At 35.8% G+C, this 20607-nt stretch overlaps 1 protein-coding gene across 1 annotated transcript in view; it reads right to left on the bottom strand.

Annotated features, from left to right (window-relative positions):
* The window catches only part of LOC137392773 (cell death abnormality protein 1-like), a 52941-nt gene that overhangs the window by 11955 nt on the left and 20379 nt on the right, over positions 1-20607 (bottom strand). The window contains exons 6-11 of the mRNA XM_068079093.1: positions 15837-15941; positions 12813-12920; positions 7235-7345; positions 6256-6363; positions 4909-5001; positions 515-619 (exon numbers count right to left, since the gene is read on the bottom strand). Of these exons, the coding sequence (XP_067935194.1) occupies positions 515-619; positions 4909-5001; positions 6256-6363; positions 7235-7345; positions 12813-12920; positions 15837-15941 (630 nt within the window). The remainder of the gene's footprint in view (positions 1-514; positions 620-4908; positions 5002-6255; positions 6364-7234; positions 7346-12812; positions 12921-15836; positions 15942-20607) is intronic.

The following is a 20607-nucleotide window of genomic DNA, read 5'->3' on the forward strand; positions in this document are numbered from 1 at the left end:
CGGCGTTCAGCTCACTTAAACATTATGTAACAAGCTACGGGCAATTTTAAATAGTTTATATCCCTTTCATAAAAAACTGAAATTATTTTACAGGATGGATTTAAATAATAATGGGTTTTAACTTTTAAGACACCCATCTCTATTATTCTAAATCGGACTAAACATTGCTAACTTCCGTTCCTGAAAAAGCTAGGTTGCGTCACATATTTATGGGCGGAGCTTGTAATGCCGATTGTGTTGTTTTCGAAACGGATATTGAAACGCTTTAAAAAGCCTAAATGACTTAAGGTTAGTGGACCAATCTTTATTTTGAGTACAAAATCGGAATCAGCGTGGCTGATTTACCTAGATTATACGATAAAAGTTGTACGTGACGGTTATGGTTTAAAGCCTAACACTATATACCGAAAGAAGACAACACCAATGTTCGATATTTTTCGATATTCGATATATTTAGAGACCAAATAATCAAATGTACATGCAAAGATATCGTGCAGCACTAACTTTTACTCACCTATACATGGATGAGTTTTTGTACGGAAAAGGAGCGGTTTGCAATCACAGCTGTGAGTGTCCGGATTACACACTTCTGTATTGTTGTCACATCTAGCACAGAGGTCTGTGAAAAATGAAAAGAGATTATTCAAAACAGAAAATTTATGCAATTATTTGAACAATGATATTAGTTAGAGGAGAAGTTGTGTAGAAGATACAAGTTTTAGTCTAACATACTGTGGATACATCACTAAAAAGGGAGAATATTGCACCAGGAAACTACATAGGAATAGACATAGAAATCAACCTTTATGCAAGAATATGGAAGAAAAATAATTCCATTTGAAAAAAAGTATGTTAGTGAAATGAATGTAATAGAATGGAGTTTGGACCAATAAATGCATATCAGTTGCATCGATGACAAAGAAAACAACAACTTGATATGAGAATAGAACACCCTACTTTCATATGAAAGAAGACAAGTGTTACACATGTCTCGTGTGTATCATCATATTCATTGTTACATAGGTAGTGCGGTAATTTTTTTAACAACAAATATGTTATATATATTATAAATATGTTGCATATACTATAAATAAATAAATTATGAATACGTTATATATATTATGAATATGTTATATGTAAATGAATATCTATGTAAAGCTCAGTGTTTACTTGTCAATAGAAATAAAGTTTTAGGAACGAAAAATCTACTTCGCAGTAGATTTGAACTCCAACCCTCCAGGTCTGCAGACTGGCAAGCTAATCCACGACACTACACTGTCCTTGCCAAACTATGAAATAACAAGGCACATCCTCGTTCATCACTTGCGAAAATACTATTGACCAGCTTGATGTTACGCGTAACGTCATTACGCGTAACGTCATTACGCGTAACGCCATTACGCGTAACGTCATTACGCGTAACGTCATTACGCGTAACGTCATTACGCGTAAAGTCAAAACGCGTAACGCCATTACGCGTAACGCCATTATGCAAAACATCATTACGCGTAACGTCATTACGCATTTTGACGTTATGCCTAACGTCATTATGCGTAATGTCATTATGCATAACGTCATTAGGTGTAACGTTAAGCAGACTTGACAGCAAATATGATAGTAAATACTTATACTAGTTTACCAGGTGTCACTGAAATTCATTGGGTAATTATTTTATTACCCATGCAAAGCCGGGCATTCACCTAGTGTATACATGCACTTGTATATATACACATTTGTATGAATATACGTATATATATATCATATATATATATTTTATATGTATATATATACAAATTATTATATATATATAATATATATATATATTGTGCACGGGGTAGCCATAATTTTATGTGCAAAATTATGGCAACACCCTGCACAATATGACAAGCGTCATGTTTCATTGGTACATTTTGTGCTTAAAATCAAGACAACTAAGCAATGTTATACATCATTTTGCTCAAAAATTTGTGAGCAATTCAAAGATGCAATTGAATCCTGGCACATTTTAACTGCTTTTTTATAACTGAAAAATATATTTCTAATTTCTCGAATTGGTTTAGCATCGAACATTGCTCAATTGAGGAAAACTTACAAACTGAACTCTTTGTACAAGTGATGGTGGCCCTGAAAAGGGCCATTGGGTTTAAAATTGAGGTCTAGTACTTTGTTGGCCAGCCTTTAATTCTGATGACAGCGCGACACCGCCTTGGCATGCTGCCAATAAGCTTTCGAGTTTGTTCAGTTTTCACTATGTGATGCCAGGCCTCAATAATCTTCTCATTCGGTTCTCTTTTGCTAGTAGGTTTGCGCTTGCCAATTTCCATGCCCACTTTTTGCCATAAATTTGTGTTTTGCAACTGTTTTTCGGTCCAGGAGCGATGAATCTTGGTCCATACCAAACATTTCCTCCTCTACTTTTCTGACAGCAGTGGCTTTCGTCTCGCCTGACATCCTCTCAATCCATTTTCAATCAGTCTTCTCCTCACTAATGAAGATGAGGCTTTTACTCCAGTAGACTCTCTCTCTCTCCATTCTCGTCGAAGGTCAGTGCTGGTTTTCCTTTTGTCAGAAAGTGAAAGTCGCACCAAATTGTGGTCGTCTCTGGTAGAGCTTTTGTGTTTTCTCCTTGTGCCTTTACGATCATCTGTCGTGCCTGTCGACTTCCATCTGTTGACAGTGCCAGCAACACCTTTCATGGAACATTGAACCTCCTTAGCAATCTGCTTGTTTGATTCCCCTTGCTGGTGAAGGTGAATGATTACAGCTCTCCTCTCATCGGTCAACCTGATGTTGTGATAGAATTTTAAATTGATTTCGCTGGTCATTGTGAGCCGACTTTAATAGCCAACTGGTAATTGTTAAGATGGATTTGAGAGAGTTTTGCATCGTTGATAAATTTCTTACATGTCTTCAACATTCTGTACAACATTGAGCGGATTAAAATACTTCAAAGACTCTGTTTGGGGTGATTAAGCGAGTGACAACTTTACAGTGAGTTTGGAGATTAGAAGCTGAGTAAGCTCTTTAACCTTTTGTAAACAACGAAACAAATACTTTCATCAAATTAAATGGAAAGATCATACATTTAGCTACATTGATGTAAGGAATTAGGCTAGTTTGAGATGAAAGATGAGACAAGAGATGCTATCGGCCAACAATTTACAAAGTTGCCATAATTTTGGACACCACTGTATATATATATACATATATATATATATGAATATGCCATATATTTTATAAATATACAAATATGAATATGTTATATATATTAACATATTACCAATCTACTATATAAACGGCAAAAAATCTGTCTGTATATTTGTGTGCATGTGTGTTTGTCCACCTTAAAGAGCGGTCTTTCTTTTTTCGATTTCAGTCGTACGAAGCGAACTGAATTAATATGAGTAAGTAGTAAAATTAAATTAGTAGTAAATATTAGTAGTATATTAAATAAAATTTACTACTCATTAAATAAATTAATGAGTAGTAAATGACATGTAGTTAATATTTACTGCCAACGTGTACAGGGAAGGTCACGTGAACTTTTGTTTCTTGTGGCCACTGGAAAAAACGTTGTTCTTGCCTACTGAATTTCTACTTCAAAAAGGTAAGTACTTCTCATTCAATGTTGTACTGTCTATAAATTGCCACACATACACTACTTAAAAAAGTTAGATTTGCCACTGTTCGTGATAGTAAACATGTTCATTTCCTTCAGCAGCTGAGTTACTAATTTTTTTTCCAGTTCCGAGTACTGTAACTTACTACTATAGAACTTTCACGGGTACTTCGAGCGTTGCGATAGGCGATGGTGAGAAGAAAGAGAGCAGCTGGTATCGACTTACTGCCACCCTGTTTTAGCCATGACCAGCTGTACGTCGCCTGCTCAAAAGTAGGTACAAGCTGAAAACAGTTTGTTCATACACACGACAGAAAAACAAAAAATGTTGTCCATCCGTAAGTGTTGCATTGAATTAATATTGTGTTATTGTTATGCCATGCTTGCATTGAATTAACATTATGTTATTGTTATGTCATGCTATGTCCTTCATGTTCTGCTATACTTACATATTATCCACATGCAGCATTTTCTAACATATTTTTCAGTATATATATCTTTTTATGCATTTGTTTTCCTTATTGTATCTCATAAAAAGGCTATCATGTCGGCGCTTTGTTCTACTATTGTAAAGTGCTAATGCTGTATCTGCCTTGACATCATACTGTCTGTGATGTTATACATGTAAATTTTACTGATAATAAATTTTATCAACAGAACCACATTACTGTTGCACTGTTTGTATATACCATGTCAAAACACAGGCTATAAATTAAGAACTGGTGAGCTATGATTAATGTTAGAAGTCTCCATTCAATGTAGATGTGTAGAAGTCATGTATAGGCATGTAGAAGTCTCCATTCAATAAATGCTGGTGATAGCTCAGCAGTGCAATAGCAAAATATTTTGTAGAATTGCTTAAAAAATGCTATGTCCTTCATGTTCTGCTATACCTACATATTATCCTACCATTTATATAAAACTGGCAGATTGTTCAATACTGCCAGTTTGAAGAACTTCAGTTTGCCTAGCAATGTCAATTTCATTATCAGTTCTCTGTACAAAAACAGGACAACTCCGATTTGAGTGGTTTGAGACTGATGCATTGTAGACTAGCTGTAAAACACATTGCAGATTTCCATTGTTCTCCCCAACATGATTGACATGTACGACTGCATATGTGTATGCATAGTCTGATCAGTCCAACAATTTCCGTAGACTGCACATTTGGAGTTGTTTTACAGTATGAAAGACAACTTTCAATAAACATCTTGCTGTACGTGAATCTGTTCTCGTAGACGGGTAATGCAGCTAGTATATATATATAGATATAACAACATGAAACTTACCGAAGTCACACTTGGGTCCAGTATATTGTTTCGGACAGTCACACTCGCCATCGAGAAAACATCCATATAGACAGGTTGAATTGGTTGTGCAGTCTGGGAAAATATGTAGTAATATATGACACGCTAGTATTCCAACTTCAAGAAACCCAAGATTGTTGTCTGTCGTCATTGTTGTCATTTCGCAATAGAAGTCGACAATGGTAACAAGGAACAGATGAAAAATTGAGCATGACCAGACCTTATCAGCCAACAGACGAATTACTCCAATAAACATTTTAAATCCACTGAATGGGAATATAACAAAAAGTTCTATTTAATTAGCTTTGTTTTCTCTATCAAATTTCTATTGATTGACTATTGATTGACTATTGATTTGACCGGCATTTCAGCTAAATTTACATAGACAATACGAGTAATGCCTTGGACTTGATTATAAATCATATGCTAAAACGTTTTCCATCATTTGTTGAAATAGTTTTTTTTAATGCTGCCCAATAAAACAATGTATGATAATTGCGTTGAAACCTTCGTCATCTAAATTATTGATATTTTACTCCCTAACATAAAACAAGGTGAGAAAAACATCAATGATGATGTAAATCACACAAACACAAATTATAAAACAATATTAAACTTGATAATGCTACTAGTCAAAGTGATGCGGGATACGACGGTTATGATAGGTAATATTAATTAGAAATATTTATGTTACTGATTTGTACTTTCAGTCATGCAATAGAGGCTAGCATTTATATATATTAATGTACCAACTAAACTATTAGTTACACAGGCTGTTACTCACCTTACCATTAGGACTCAGACACAAAGTTTACAGTTTGCTATTACAAGTAACCAAACACAAAAAGCAAATTCAAATTTTTTATTAGTTTTTTATTTGCGTGGTCAAAAATTTGCTGAATAAAAAGTGAGACCAAATTTTCTTCTTTAAAAATCATACATATACATGTACAAATATATATGTAATATACCCAATACTTTATACTGATTATATAATGCGTGTGTTGTACCGAACAATCAATTCTATATAAGCTAATCGACTGAGAAGATAGGATACGCTGACTTTTATGGCTTCAAATAGAGAAACTTGAATCTAGTCCGAGAAACAAATCTAGACTGATCTGTCAGATTTGACCAATCAGGACTGACGACCTGTTAGACTTGACCAATCAGGATTGACGATCTGTTGGACTTGACCAATCAGGACTTATGATCTGTTAGACTTGACCAATCAGGATTGATGATCTGTTGGACTTGACCAATCAGGACTGATGATCTGTCTGTCCTGACCAATCAGTTGAGATTATTACAACATACATGTCTACTCACTTGTACAGGTGTGATCGTGAGACCGTGTATAACCTTCCGCACATTCACATGTGTTCTTGCCAGCATCACATAAGTATTCATCTCCGGAACATTCTCCACTGCAGTTCACTGTTAAAATTACACCCTGATGTCAACACGTTTAAACACAAACATGGCCAGAAGGAGAGCATACCGGACATAAGAACTTATTTTCTGTCTATTCCATCAACTGGTTGTCATTTGGCACTTGAAAAATCAGAGTTGTACATCACTACTTCCCCTCTATTTGTAACAACCTTTTTTTAATAATGTCAAAAACAAAATTTTAAAATGAGTCAATTCATCACATACGAGTCAGTTCATCACATACGAGTCAGTTCATCACATATGTGTCAGTTCGTCACATAGGAGTCAATTCATCACATACGCGTCAGTTCATCACACGCAAGTCAGTTCATCACATATGAGTCAGTTCATCACATATGAGTCAGTTCATTACATATGAGTCAGTTCATCACATATGAGTCAATTCATCACATACGTGTCAGTTCATCACACGCGAGTCAGTTCATCACATGCGAGTCAGTTCATCACATATGAGTCAGTTCATCACATACGAGTCTTTGGAGATATTGTGTTATTGTGATCAGTCTCGATGTCATAAGCCATTATTCCAGCCCATAAGGCAATACAAATGAGTCGAAAGCTAATTATAACTGTTCCACTCGCAGCACATTGTACATATACCACTAACAACGCATAACTAAGAGTGTAAAATATATTACAAGTGCATGAAATAACAATTCAGTTGAAATCTTAGACAGTTAGAATATCCAATTTTCATTCAAATTTAATTTCCGATATGAATGCCATTGATACAATTTATTTACAAGTCTCTTTGACATCTATCTTATAAAGGTAAACTTGTATTGCTGAACAAGTTTCTTACACACACAGTTCTTCTACAATTATATAATAATAAACCTTATGACTCACACACCTTGGCATGTCATATTGACACTCTCTAGAGTATATCCCACTTGACACTTAATGGTATTATCTTTGTCATCACATATATAATGGTCCGCCTTTGAATACTTGTAACAGTCAACTGTTAAACAAAGAACTTGTTGATCAACACACAAATCATATCAAATAAAGAGTTATGATAAGGAATATAAAGCTTTCAAGAGTTTTCAAACTCATGTTGTTTGCAGTTATTTCTACGTAACTTACTGTTGCAGAGGAGTGCAATGATGAATAACTAACTAACATACTCAGGTGAGTGCTCAAGCTCAGATGAGCTCTCACTTGAGTTGACACTGATCTGTCCAGAGTTGCACAACTACCCCACCTAAATTCATAACGATGAGCAAACAAATTATAGGCATATATATACATGTATGTATATAGATATATACATATACATGTATATAGTTAACCATTTGTTCGAGCTATCCGAGGGCGAGTTATCTGAGTTGAACTATATATATATATTTATATATAGATATATATATAACTGGATATATATATATATAACTAGTTATATATATTTCCAATATATATATATATATATAGGAAACCTAACGGCCAATACAGAGTCGCTAATCATGGCAGCCCAGGAGCAAGTGCTCCAAACAAGGCAACTCCAAACAAAAATCTATCACACTAGAGACGATCCTACTTGTAGATGCAGACTGTGCAAAGATGCACCTGAGACCATCCAACACATCATCAGTGGATGCAAGCAGCTAGCAGGAAATGAATACACTGAGCAGCATAATCATGTCGCAGGTGTTGTGTATAGAAGTCTATGTGACGAGTATGGCCTTAATAAACCACAACACTGGTGGGAAACTCCTGGTAAGGTCAAAGAAAATGACCATGCTAAGATCCTCTGGGACTTCTACATCCGAACTGACAAGCATGTCCTAGCAAATCAACCAGATATAGTGGTGGTGGACAAGGAGAACAAGAGGGCTACTATAATAGATATAGCAGTACCCAATGACTACAATATAGACAGCAAAGAAAAAGAAAAGATAGAGAAATATCTCCCTCTTGGAGAAGAGATTGAAAAATTCTGGGATGTAAGAACAACTGTAATCCCAGTAGTCATTGGGGCACTGGGCGCAATAACACCGGCGCATAAAATGTGGCTTGCCCAAATACCAACAGCAATCAACTCAGGTGAGTTGCAGAAAAGTGCGCTACTGGGAACAGCTAAGATCTTGAGGCGAGTGCTCAGACTCCCAGGTCTCTGGTAGGAGACCCAGTTAAAGCAGAAACTACCACCCATACGGATTACCCGGGGTGAGGAAACAATTTATTTATATACCCTAGGACACTTATGTATTCGCCTCATCTAATTTTCGCGTTTTCGCGGTGTCATCTTCTCGCGAAAATTTCATGTGCGAAACTAAACTATCATAACAAACGAGCAAAAAAGCAAAACTAAATAGCTTTGTTCATTGATACTGTAGAATGGAATTTTATAACGATATTTATTTTAACGTTTTTAACGACCACTATAGCATCGTTAAAATATAAACCAACAAAATAATTTGACTGTCAAAATTTATTACATTATTATTTTGCAATTAATTATGATTATTTTCCCATTAAGAATGATTTATAATGATAGGAATTTTATGTCAATGCACACGGCATTAGTAGGTTATCGTTTGTTGGGGACATCAATCAATGCAGTGAGCACCGTGTTGAAAGAAAATAAGACACACTGACACTCACAGTACTACACAAGCAGCATGGCTCTGGAAAGGTTTGGATTCACCACTGACGCCTCTTCAATAACTTGTAATTTTTTGAGATTTGTTTTGTTTTAGGTGATGTGACTGACGAGACGTTTTTAAATTAAAATAGGCAAAACTTGACCGCAGTTGAAACGCTCAGAAAAAAGACCTTTTTCTTTTGAGCGTTTTAACCAAGATCAATTTTGCGAATTTTATTTTATGTTCATTCGGAGGCTTTTACGCTTTCGTTGGGACATGGCCAAGCGGGTGTTTGATAAAACTTATCTTTGCAAACCTTTATAAAAGTCGTTAACAAAAATATTTTGCCTCTGATGATGATAATAATGATGCCTAAGAATTACTAAAAGTTGATGCTTGTCTCTATGGCTTGGAATGAAGTGATATTCTACAGCGATAGAAACCGTATCCATGGCCGTTGGGCAAATAACTTTTCGAATAAATGATGTTGAGGTCGAGTTATCTGAAGCAATTTATCATTGCGTTGGAACTAACCAAACAAATCTGTTCGAGTTAACCTTGTGTTTGAGATGAAATGTTACATTTTATCCGGCGAGTTATCCGAGTTTGACTGTACTTACCGTAAAAGACTGTACTTACCGTTTTCACTGGGCCAGCCGCCCCAGTGAAAACGGGCCTGTTGATAGTCCAAGAAACAAATTGCAGCAAGCGATCAAATTGCATTATCGACCTTGCTCACACCATTCTACCTGCGGTTCACAATTACAAACTAGTCGCAAATTGAATTTTTTTTTATCGGTGAACTGAACCTGAGGAATCTAATTATGTTTGTTCCACTGAATTTATTTTCACATCACTATATTTTCGCACTCATCAGAGCTGCGAAATTAAATTGCTGCGAAATTTTACTCTGTGAGCTACTCACGAAACTAAATACTAGCGAAATATAAGTGTCCTAGGGCATATATATATTGTTTACTATATATACAGTGAAACTTGGATAACTCGCCCTCGGATAGCTCGAACACATAGTTAACTCGAACGGATTTGTTTGGTCCATTCCCAAGCAATGATAAATTGCTCTAGATAACTCGACCACAACTCGGTTAGCTCGAACAGTTTTTTTGCCCAATGGCTACCGAGACGGTTGTTATCGCTTTAGAACATCACTTTATTCCAAGCCATAGAGATAAACAACAACTTTTAGTAGTTCTTAGGCGTCATTATTAGCACTATCGGCAAAATGTTTTTGTTAACGACTTTTCTATAGGTTTGCAAAAAAACAAATTGTACCAAACAACCGCTTGGGGATAGCCCTCTGCAAGCAAGTAGAAGCGAGGTAACCTTCAGATAAACTTTAAGAAAAATCGGCAAAACTGGTTTTTGTTAAAACGCTCAAAAGAAAAATACATGTAGGTATGCCTTTTTTTCTGAGAGTTTCAACCGCGATCAGGTTTTGCCTATTTTAATCTGAAAACGTCCTGGCTGTCACATCACCTAAAACAAACAAACAAACAAATCTCAAGTAATAAAAGGAAAATATTTATACTCTCTGATAAAAATTGTTAAAACATTACATGAGAGGTCCCTTAACTTGCAACAAGCAATCAATGCTTTTGATTTATATATACAGTCAAACATGGATAACTCGAACTTCACGGGACCGAGCAAAAGTGTTCGAATTATCAGAGCGTTCAAGTTATCAGAGCACTGTCACAAGTCCATGTATTTACTTATTTATATGTAGATACATGTACATATGCAAACTATAATATAAATCAAAAGCACAAATGGCTTGTTTCAAATTAAATGCTTCTAATGTAAAGTTTAAAACGTTTTTATCAAAAAGTATAGAGATTTTTCTATCACTTGAGATTGGTTTGTTGTTTGAGGTGATGTTATTGCCAGGACGTTTTTTAGATTGACATTGGCAAAACTTGATCGTTGTTGAAATGCTCAAAAGAAAAGACATCTTTTTCTTTTGAGCGTTTTACCCACGATCAACTTAGCCGATTTTTCTTGAAGTTTATGCAAAGATTACCTTACTTTACCTGGGATTCGTTAAAAGCAACACTCCGAGGCAGTTCAATTAAAAGTTTTACGAGGTTTTACGGTACATTGTATATCACTCACGCTTTTTGAATGGATACTTATTGAATGTACACACGTATTCTGTGTTTAGGTCAAACGATGAATAGTTATTTTAGCTAAGACAACGTATACGTTTAATTACAACAATTTTTAAGACGTTTTAAACATTCAACATTCCGACGTTGATTCAACACGGAATCAACGTCGGAAAACTATTCGTCACGGGCTAGCCGGGTCACGCACTCAAGGATTTTCGCCACGCACATACAAAACAACATGCTGTTTTTGTTTTGTATGTGCGTGGCGAAAATCCTTGCGCGCGTGACCCGGCAAGCTCGTGCTATTCATCGTATAGCAGTATAAATCAAATTTGACCAAACCTTTAGAAAAGTCGTTGACAAAAATATTTTGCCGATGGTGGTAATAACAACGCTTATGAATTACGAAAAGATGAGGTTTACCTCTATGGCTTTGAATAAAGTGATTTTCTAAAGCGATAACAACCGTTTCGGTAGCCGTTGGGCAAAAAAAACAGTTCGAATTAACAGTGTTGAGTTCGAGTTATCTATAGCAATTTATCATTACGTGGAAACGGACCAAAGAAACCGTTCGAATTAACCATGTGTTCGAGCTATCCGTGGACGAGTTATCCATGTTTGACTGTAGTTTGTATATGTACTGATAAATACAATAATACATGCACTTGTGACAGTGTTCTCATAACTTGAACGCTCTGATAACTCGAACACTTTCTCTCGGTCCCGTGAAGGTCGAGTTAGCCGAGTTTCACTGTATATCCGAGTTGGACTATATATATAGTCCAACTCGAATAACTCGCCCTCGGATAGCTCGAACAAATGGTTAACTCGAACGAATTTGTTTGGTCCGTTCCCACACAATGATAAATTGCTTTAGATAAGTCGACCTCAACTTCGATAACTCGAACAGCTTTTTACCGAACGGCTACCGAAACAATGGTTATCACTTTAGAATACCGCTTTATTCCAAGCCATAGAGCTAAACAACAACTTTTAGTAGTTCTCAGGCGTCGTTATTACCATCATCGGCAAAATATTTTTGTTAATGACTTTTCCAAAAGTTTGCAAAAAATAAAATTTTACCAAACATCCGCTTAGCGATGGCCCTTCGAAAGCAAGGAAAAGCGAGGTAACCTTCGGATAAACTTAAAGAAAAATTGGCGAAATTGATCTTGGTTAAAATGCTCAGAAGAAAAAGATGTCTTTTCTTCTGAGCAATTCAACAGCGATCAAGTTTTGCCAATTTTAATCTGAAAACGTCCAGGCAGTCACATCACCTAAAACAACAAACAAATTTCATATGATAGAAAAATCTCTATACTTTCTGATAAAAAATTTTTAAACTTTACATTAGAAGCCTTTTAATTTGTAACAAGCCATCTATGCTTTTGATTTATATATAGTTTGTATATGTACATGTATCTACTAATAAATACATAAACTTGTGACAGTGTTCTGATAACTTGAACGCTCTGATAACTCGAACACTTTCGCTCGGTCCCGTGAAGTTCGAGTTATCCTAGTTTGCCTATATATATATTTATTTATATAGTAGATATATATGCTCTCAAAAGTCCTTTCTGGTAAAACAATTATATAAACATTATCGATGGGCTTTACATTTACACAAACAATAATCAACATGTAAGAATATAGCACAGAAGCTAACCATAATAGTGGGTAAGCAACACTGGAAATGTACCTGCGATTCACTCACCTACACATGTGCCGTTTTCGGCCATGTTATATCCAGTAGCACAGGTACAAGTATTGCAGTCCTCATCACAATCATAATGCTCTTCTCCTTTGCATTGTTTACAGTCAACTGTTAATAGAGAAAGTCTCATTCAACAGTAATCAAGTGCACTTTCTCACCTTATCATGTGGAACCCAATGCTTTTCCGCCACCCGCCATCTGACATCTTGCTCACCATATGATACCAACAAAAGCTCCTCTCCAAATTCATGTCATGCAGTCGGCATGGCGAGTACATTGGAATAACAAAAATGCCGATATGCCATTCACCAAAATCCCTCCCATATGATAATGTACGATAACAAATACAATGGTTGCTCTCTCAGTTTAACGTTATCCATTATAAGTTATAGTAAAAACGAAACCAGAAACAGGTGATAAAATTTTAGTAAATGACAAAATTAAAATTTAGCGTAATTAAGATTATTCATATTAACTAAATTCATTTGAGTTAAATTCAGTTCATGTTATACGATTTTCTTGAAGGTAAGAACTCTCTATGGTACATACTGCACGTAGTACACTGTAAAGTTACATTTTATTGCAGATCATAACCACTAAATACACTAAAGTTACTATAGGTAACTATAGTTACTAAGGTTACACATATTATTTTGGGCAACAGGTATTTTAAATTTTGATAATTTTTTCCTGCTTGCATTAGATAATTCCTATGGGTTTCTATACTGCTCTATACGGCCGCCTTATGATTCCAACACTGAAACAAATTAATGTCGCATGACGGGGTTGCATTTTACATACAAAACTGGATTAGATAAAACCTAAATTACACCAAACAAAAATTTGCCTTTGGTACATTATAATAATCTTCATTAGTCAAATTAACCAAACATAAACAGGGTGCGTATTTTGAAGTGATAGATTGTGTTTCCCCTATATCTTGTTTCAAATTGCTAGACAAAACACTGAACTAAGAACTTATTGTTTTACCCTGGTAATCGTAATAACTTGTTAATATAAAATACACCTTTTTTTCCCTCTTCCCTTTTCAAACCTTTGACAAACTAGCCAGATACTTAACTGATACCAATAAGATTTTGGGTCATTAATAATAACTGAATTGATTGGCAGAAAAATTAGAAACTGACTAAAAATCAAGGAGATTACAGACGAATCTAACATTGTATCTGCTGAACATTAAGACTATCTTGAATAATCAGACAATGCTTTGAATCAATGCGCACAACATTAAAGAGCCAAGACGCACAAAATTAAACAATTAAGCACTCCTAACTTAACTCTAACTCAAATTGAGTTAATCTGCTGTAGTTTGAGTACACATTGAACTCTCTAGAAGGAACAATACTACATGTAGTTACACCTTCCAGGTACCGGCTTTTGTCACACTTTATTCAAAATAGACTAGTATTTGTGATGACAAAAATTCAACTTTCAATATAAACACGGGCAAGGAATTATACATATACGCATCTCTAGGGAGTCTATGTATTTTATGTTAAACCGTCCATCTTTGTCAGTAATATTATATCTCTGCTAGCTGAATGTCCGGCGTTACATAGGTAATAAAATAATCACCCAAGGAATTTGACTAAATAATTTGCAAGTTAGTAATTTGGGCTAGTCTAAATCTTTACTATAACAAGAGCGGTGTCTGAAGCCAACTTAATAATCGTCAAGTTATGCCTAATGATCTCTAAAGCAATCAAGATCTTCAAGTGTTGTAGTAATAACCAATAGTGTTTTCCAACGCGCTTTAAGTGCACATATTGCAACCAATGCCATGATCTTTACAATTACTCCATTGTAGAACAACACAGCCGCTTGGCCTAGTGATTTAGCACACCTGTCTTCAGATCTGAAAGTTCCGAGTTCAAATCCAACGAAAAGCGCATATTTGTTTCTAAAACCTAATCGATGGACACACGAATGACAAACCAATATATATGTGTGATGAAAAAAGTAATACTATCAAAAGTGAAATGGGATATAAAATATATAGCTTGAAATAATTTTAAAGTGTTACACAATTTATATTTTGGAAAATGAATCAAACAGTAAATGTAGAAACTATAGTTTTGACCTGCACTACAAATATGAAATTTGCACTGTATGGGGGTTAAATGGAGCATTCCTAGGCAGCCATGAAAGGCGTAGTTGACAGCGTCTGCATGTAGCCAGCGTGAAGGGCAGACTGGGAAGAACAACAATAAATCAGGTTTTGACTTGAATCAAAATATGATAAGCTTGTTACTGTATAAAATAATATGTGAAATTATCATCCCCATCTAAGCGTTACTTGAAATTCTGAAATTTTGACCGATAGGAGAAATATGATATTAATCTTTGAAATATTGTTATTGTAATAACAAGTTGTTACAATAATAGGGGTAGAACAATAGGTTCTTAGTTCGGTGTTTTGTCCATCAAGGAGAAATATAATATTTCTCTTTGAACACCGCTGCCATTATTATTCAGTGTGAATTTGATATATTTCAGTCTATAGTAAAAGTTGCAATATTTAGTAACTCTCTATTTTTATTTTTTTAGATCTGACTTCAGCTACAGTGAAAGTTGAAGGACAATCTTGAAAAACCGTAACAAATTTAATTACAACATGATTTTATTTCAAAAGCCCTTCACAAACTTAAAATGAACCCGATACTTGTTAGTGTTTTTAGCAGTGAACAACATTCTATATATTTTATATTCACATAATTGGCAATGATTTCAGTTCAAACAGACTTATGTTTTCCGAATTGTTTCATACAAAAATCACAAAACAAAAAAGACAAAAATTAGCCAATAAAATAAAGTTTCATGAACAAATCGAAATAGAAATATAGAAATTACGAGAAATTATAAGTGCAAAGGGTAACAAGTTGGCAGTTTTACCCCATTGCTTCATTCAAGCAAACTGGTGGTCAGCCCAAAACTCAATCTTGAATCAAACATTACGACAATGGAAAAACAACACAAATAGTCACGTAAGTTGTCTCACCTTACCTGTACAATTGCCTTCTTGAAGTATATACTTTTCAGCACAGTCACAGGTATTGGCAGTCTCGTTACACACATGTTCAACTCCAGAGCACGTTCCATCGCAGTCAACTGTTGAAAAGACATCAAAGGGTTGAAAAATGACAGTCATCAAACATAGCAAACACCCTCAGTATAAATTTAAACAATAATGTAGGAATTCTGACTAACCAGAATGATAGTTAATCAGTGCCAAAATCTTGCTAGAAATTTTTCAGAAAAACCATAACTTAAATGTGGGCCAGTAAACATAAAACTCTGACATAAATTCGAGCATGTACATAGGAAATGCCATACCTTAAATGAAAACTAGTAATTAGAAAATTCCACGACGTTAAGCAAACATTACAGAAACTACAAATGCTATCAACTCTTTCACCACTGAATTTGCATTTTGACCAAATAAATTCAAATGGATTTTCGAGAATTTGATATACTGCTAGTATTTATGCAATATCTCGAGAATGAATGCAGATATTGTTTCACTGTAAAATGCATCTTATTCAGAACAAATTCTCTACAAGATAAGTACAAAAGTGTTTACTGAATCCCACTCCCGCAAAAGATTGTCGATTGGTTGCACGTGATTGGCAATAAGGTTGTTTCGTTGGAACCTTATTGATTAGCCGATTTATTAGTTTACGGTCTGCACTTCAATTACCACGATTGCCAATACGTTGGCTTACGGTAGCGAAAGTGTTAATGAAACGCTTTAAAACAAGTTAGGTTGGTTAACAGCACTGCTCTCAATTACAAAGTTCTAATACAGAAATTGTATGGTGCGGAGTGAGTCAAGTGATGCAATGAACTTGTGTCAAGGACGTGTTTTAGAACTTAGCCTACTCTGCAAAAAAGACAATCCAAATAAATCATTTAACATCCCCAAACTGTAATATTTATCTTTAAGATAGATGAAAAAATAGTGAAAATCTAGAGTCAAGTGATTCCGAGCACGATATTTGTAGATGTTGAATTATCAGGCAATTGATGCTTATTCTCCCATTCATAGATCCTTGATGCAGCATTGCTCAAAAGTATTGTATGACTGATTATCTACTATATAAATGGCAATCGTTGTCTGTCTGTCCGCCTTATAGAGCGGTCTTTCCTTTTATCGTCGCAAGAATTTCGGTCATACTAAGCGAATTGAATTAATATGAGTCGTGACAGTAAATAAATTATAGAGCGGTCTTTCTTTTTCCCTTCGGTCGTACGAAGCCAACTGAATTAATATGAGTAGTAAATATCGCAATTCCGGACTATTAGCCGCTACATTTGTCTGACGATTTGAGCCAAACGGCTTATATAAAGGTGCGGCGATTCTGTTGTTTTTCTTTCACCTCATTAACCGAAATCTCTGGTTAGCACGCTTTTTAAACAGGAAAGTTGCTGCCGTATTAAAAAGCACCCTCCTGAGTTCTGCAGTCTACAAAAGTGTCTATACAGCTATACAAATGTACTAATCATAAAATAAAATAAAATAATGAGTAGTGATTTACATGCAATTAATATTTACTGCCAACGTGTACTGCGAAGGTCATGTAAACGTTGGAAAAGCGCAGTTCTCACCTACTAAATTTCCACATCAAAAAGGTAAGTGCTTCTTATACAATGTTGTATTGTCTATGAATTGCCACACCTCAACTACTTAATAACGTTGAATTTGCCACCGTTCATGATAGTTGGACAAGTTCATTTCCTTCGGCAGCTGAGTTACTAATTTTTTTTTCCAGCTACGAGTAGGCCTACTGTAACTTACGGCTACAGAACTTGCACGAGTACGCCGAGGGTTGCGATAGGCAATAGTGAAAAGAAAGAGAGCAGCTGGTATCGACTTACTGTTACCCTACTTTAGCCATGACAAGCTGTACGTCGCCTGCTCAAAAGTAGGGACAAGCCGAAAACTGTTTGTTCATACACCCGACAGAAAAAAAAATGTTGTCTATCCGCAAGTGTTGCGTTGAACTAACATTGTGTTATTGTTATGTCATGCTATGTTCTTCATGTTCTGCTAAACCACATGCAGCATTTTCTAACATATTTTTCAGTATATATATATTTTCATGCATTCGTTTTCTTTATTGTATCTCATAAAAAGGCTATCATGTTGGCGTTATGTTTTATTATTGTAAGGTGCTAATGTTGTATCTGCCTTGACATCATACTGTCTATGCTGTTATACATATAAATTTTATCGACACAACCTCATTACTGTTTGTATATACCATGTCAAAACACAGGCTATAGACGAAAAACTGGTGAGCTATGATTAGTGTTTTAAGCATGTAGAAGTCTCCATTCAATAAATGCTGGCGATAGCAAAATATTTTGTATAATTTTTTAAAAGATGCAAAACTTTTCAATACTGCCAGTTTGAAGAACTTCAGTTTGTCTAGCAATGTCAATTTCATTATCAGTTTTCTGTACACAAATCTCTGTACATAAAACTCCGATTTGAGTGGTTTGAGACTGATGCATTGTAGACTAGCTGTAAAACGTATTGCAGATTTACATTGTTCTCCCCAAAATTATTGACATATATGACTGCATATATGTATGCATAATGTGATCAGGGCAAAGTTTTTTTAGTAAACTCCATATTTGGAGTTGTTTTACAGTATGAAAGACAACTCTCAATAAACCTCTTGCTGTACATGAATCTGTTCCAGCGGACTGGTAATGCAGCTAGCGGTTTGGGGCCGTGGCGTCACTCGGAGAAGCGTGGAAGACCTTTTTCGCCCCGAGTGCAGCGAGAGTATCCAGGCGCAGCTTTCCGGATGAATGAGTTGGCGAATGCGAGGCGATTGATTGCGAAGCGATTGAGTGCTGGGCGATTGATTGCGAGGTGATTGATTGCGAGTGCGAGGCAATTGGTTGCGAGGCGATTGGTTGCGCTTGCGAGGCTATTGATTGCAAGGCGAGTGCGAGGCAATTGATAGCGTGGCGACTGCAAGGGGATTGATTGCGGGACGGGCCGATTGATTGCGAGTGCAAAGCGATTGATTACGAGGCGAGTGTAAGAGCGCAATGGTCAACTGCGAGGCGGGTTAAGACTGGTCAGCCAAGGCGGGGGCTCGCCGGCAGAAGTGCGCGATCGTCAACTGCAAATATAGACGGGTATGAATGGATGCTTGAATCTAGACACATGAATCTAGAATATTTACTAGATTTTACACACATCTAGCTGTAAAACACATTGCAGATTTCCATTGTTCTCCCAAAATTCTTGACATGTATGCATATTCAGGGCAACAATTTCGGTAGACTGCATATTTCGAGTTGTTTTACAGTATGAAAGACAACTCTCAATAAACCTTATGCTGCACGTGAATCTGTTCCTGTAGGCGGGTAATGCAGCTAGTGGATACATACAATAGAACCTCGCGAGTCAACCAGGATTTGCCCAAGACCTAAGCTTGACCATCAATTTGGTGGACCGCTGAAAACCTATTTCCCAATTTTTTTTACTATAGTAAGAGCCATGTCTGTCTGCCTGTCCTAAATAATGCATAGAGGTTAGAAAAAAGATTGCATTGCAAAATAATCAAACTTGGATATTCTTAATAATTAATATTAATTATTAAGAATATCCAATATTAAAAACTTATTACTAATAATAATCTTAATCCTTGGATAATCAAATGTAGTGCAATCAATGTATAATCAATCGCACCACATGACCACCTTGCTGAAAGGAGAAATAATTTCTCATTTGTAGATACTTATTATTTATTACACTTGATGATTTCCCACAATGCACGGGACTGGCGGCGTATTAGTCTTTACTATAATAAAAACCAGATCTGTTTGTTTGTCTTTCTGTTCATCTCGAGCCACTTGTGGATGTTGGGAAAAGATAGCATTGCACGAAATTCAAACTCAGACACTTGGCTTAGCAGCCAGACACTCTGCCAACTTGGCCACTTAACCAACCTTTGCTGCACTTTGGAATAATTGTGTGAACAACTATTACGTGTGACAGTTCTTCACCGCACACAGGATTGCTGCGGTACTAGCACTACATTATATTAAATATTCAATGAGGGCAAACAGTGGTAAATGATAGCATCAGCAAAACCAAACTACCATAAAACCTCTATTTGAACGCAACCTTTATTTGAATGCCACCTCTAATAGAACGCCTCTTTAGGAGAAGAATTGGAAAATACAACGCCACTCATTAATTGAACACCATCTCTGTCTGACCGCCACCTCTGTCTGACCGCCACTTTGACATTTTTAAATCTTTATGAAACCATAATGAAAAGTGATCAGTAGAAAAGTGTCTACGCAATGGTACTAATAATGACTCTGTTACAGCAATAACAATTAAAGCACATCACTTATATCAGTACTGTTTCAGCTTATTCAGGTTCTTCAATATCTTGGCTTTTAAATGAGCCATTGTTTGACATGGTGAGACAGACATTGTTGGGTGTTTATAGGATTTCCCCAGAGCTCTACCACAGAAATGTTCAATGGTATAGACTCGCAAATTATGAGGTCACAATTTTTATATTCGGTGTTGTGTGATCTTACCGCTTATTTATCGACTACGATGACGGTAGTGGCAGACAAAGGTAGGACAACTCCATAGAACCAATGAAGATGACAAAGGAATCAGTGTCATTAGCTCTCCATGTACAGATTACTTCTATGATAAATAGCTCAGATTACAAGCACCATACTATATTTTCCCGATGATATTATGCACTAGCTTTCTCTTTTTATTGTGATG

This window comes from Watersipora subatra, chromosome 4, assembly GCF_963576615.1.
Source record: "Watersipora subatra chromosome 4, tzWatSuba1.1, whole genome shotgun sequence".
Lineage (NCBI taxonomy): Eukaryota > Metazoa > Bryozoa > Gymnolaemata > Cheilostomatida > Watersiporidae > Watersipora > Watersipora subatra.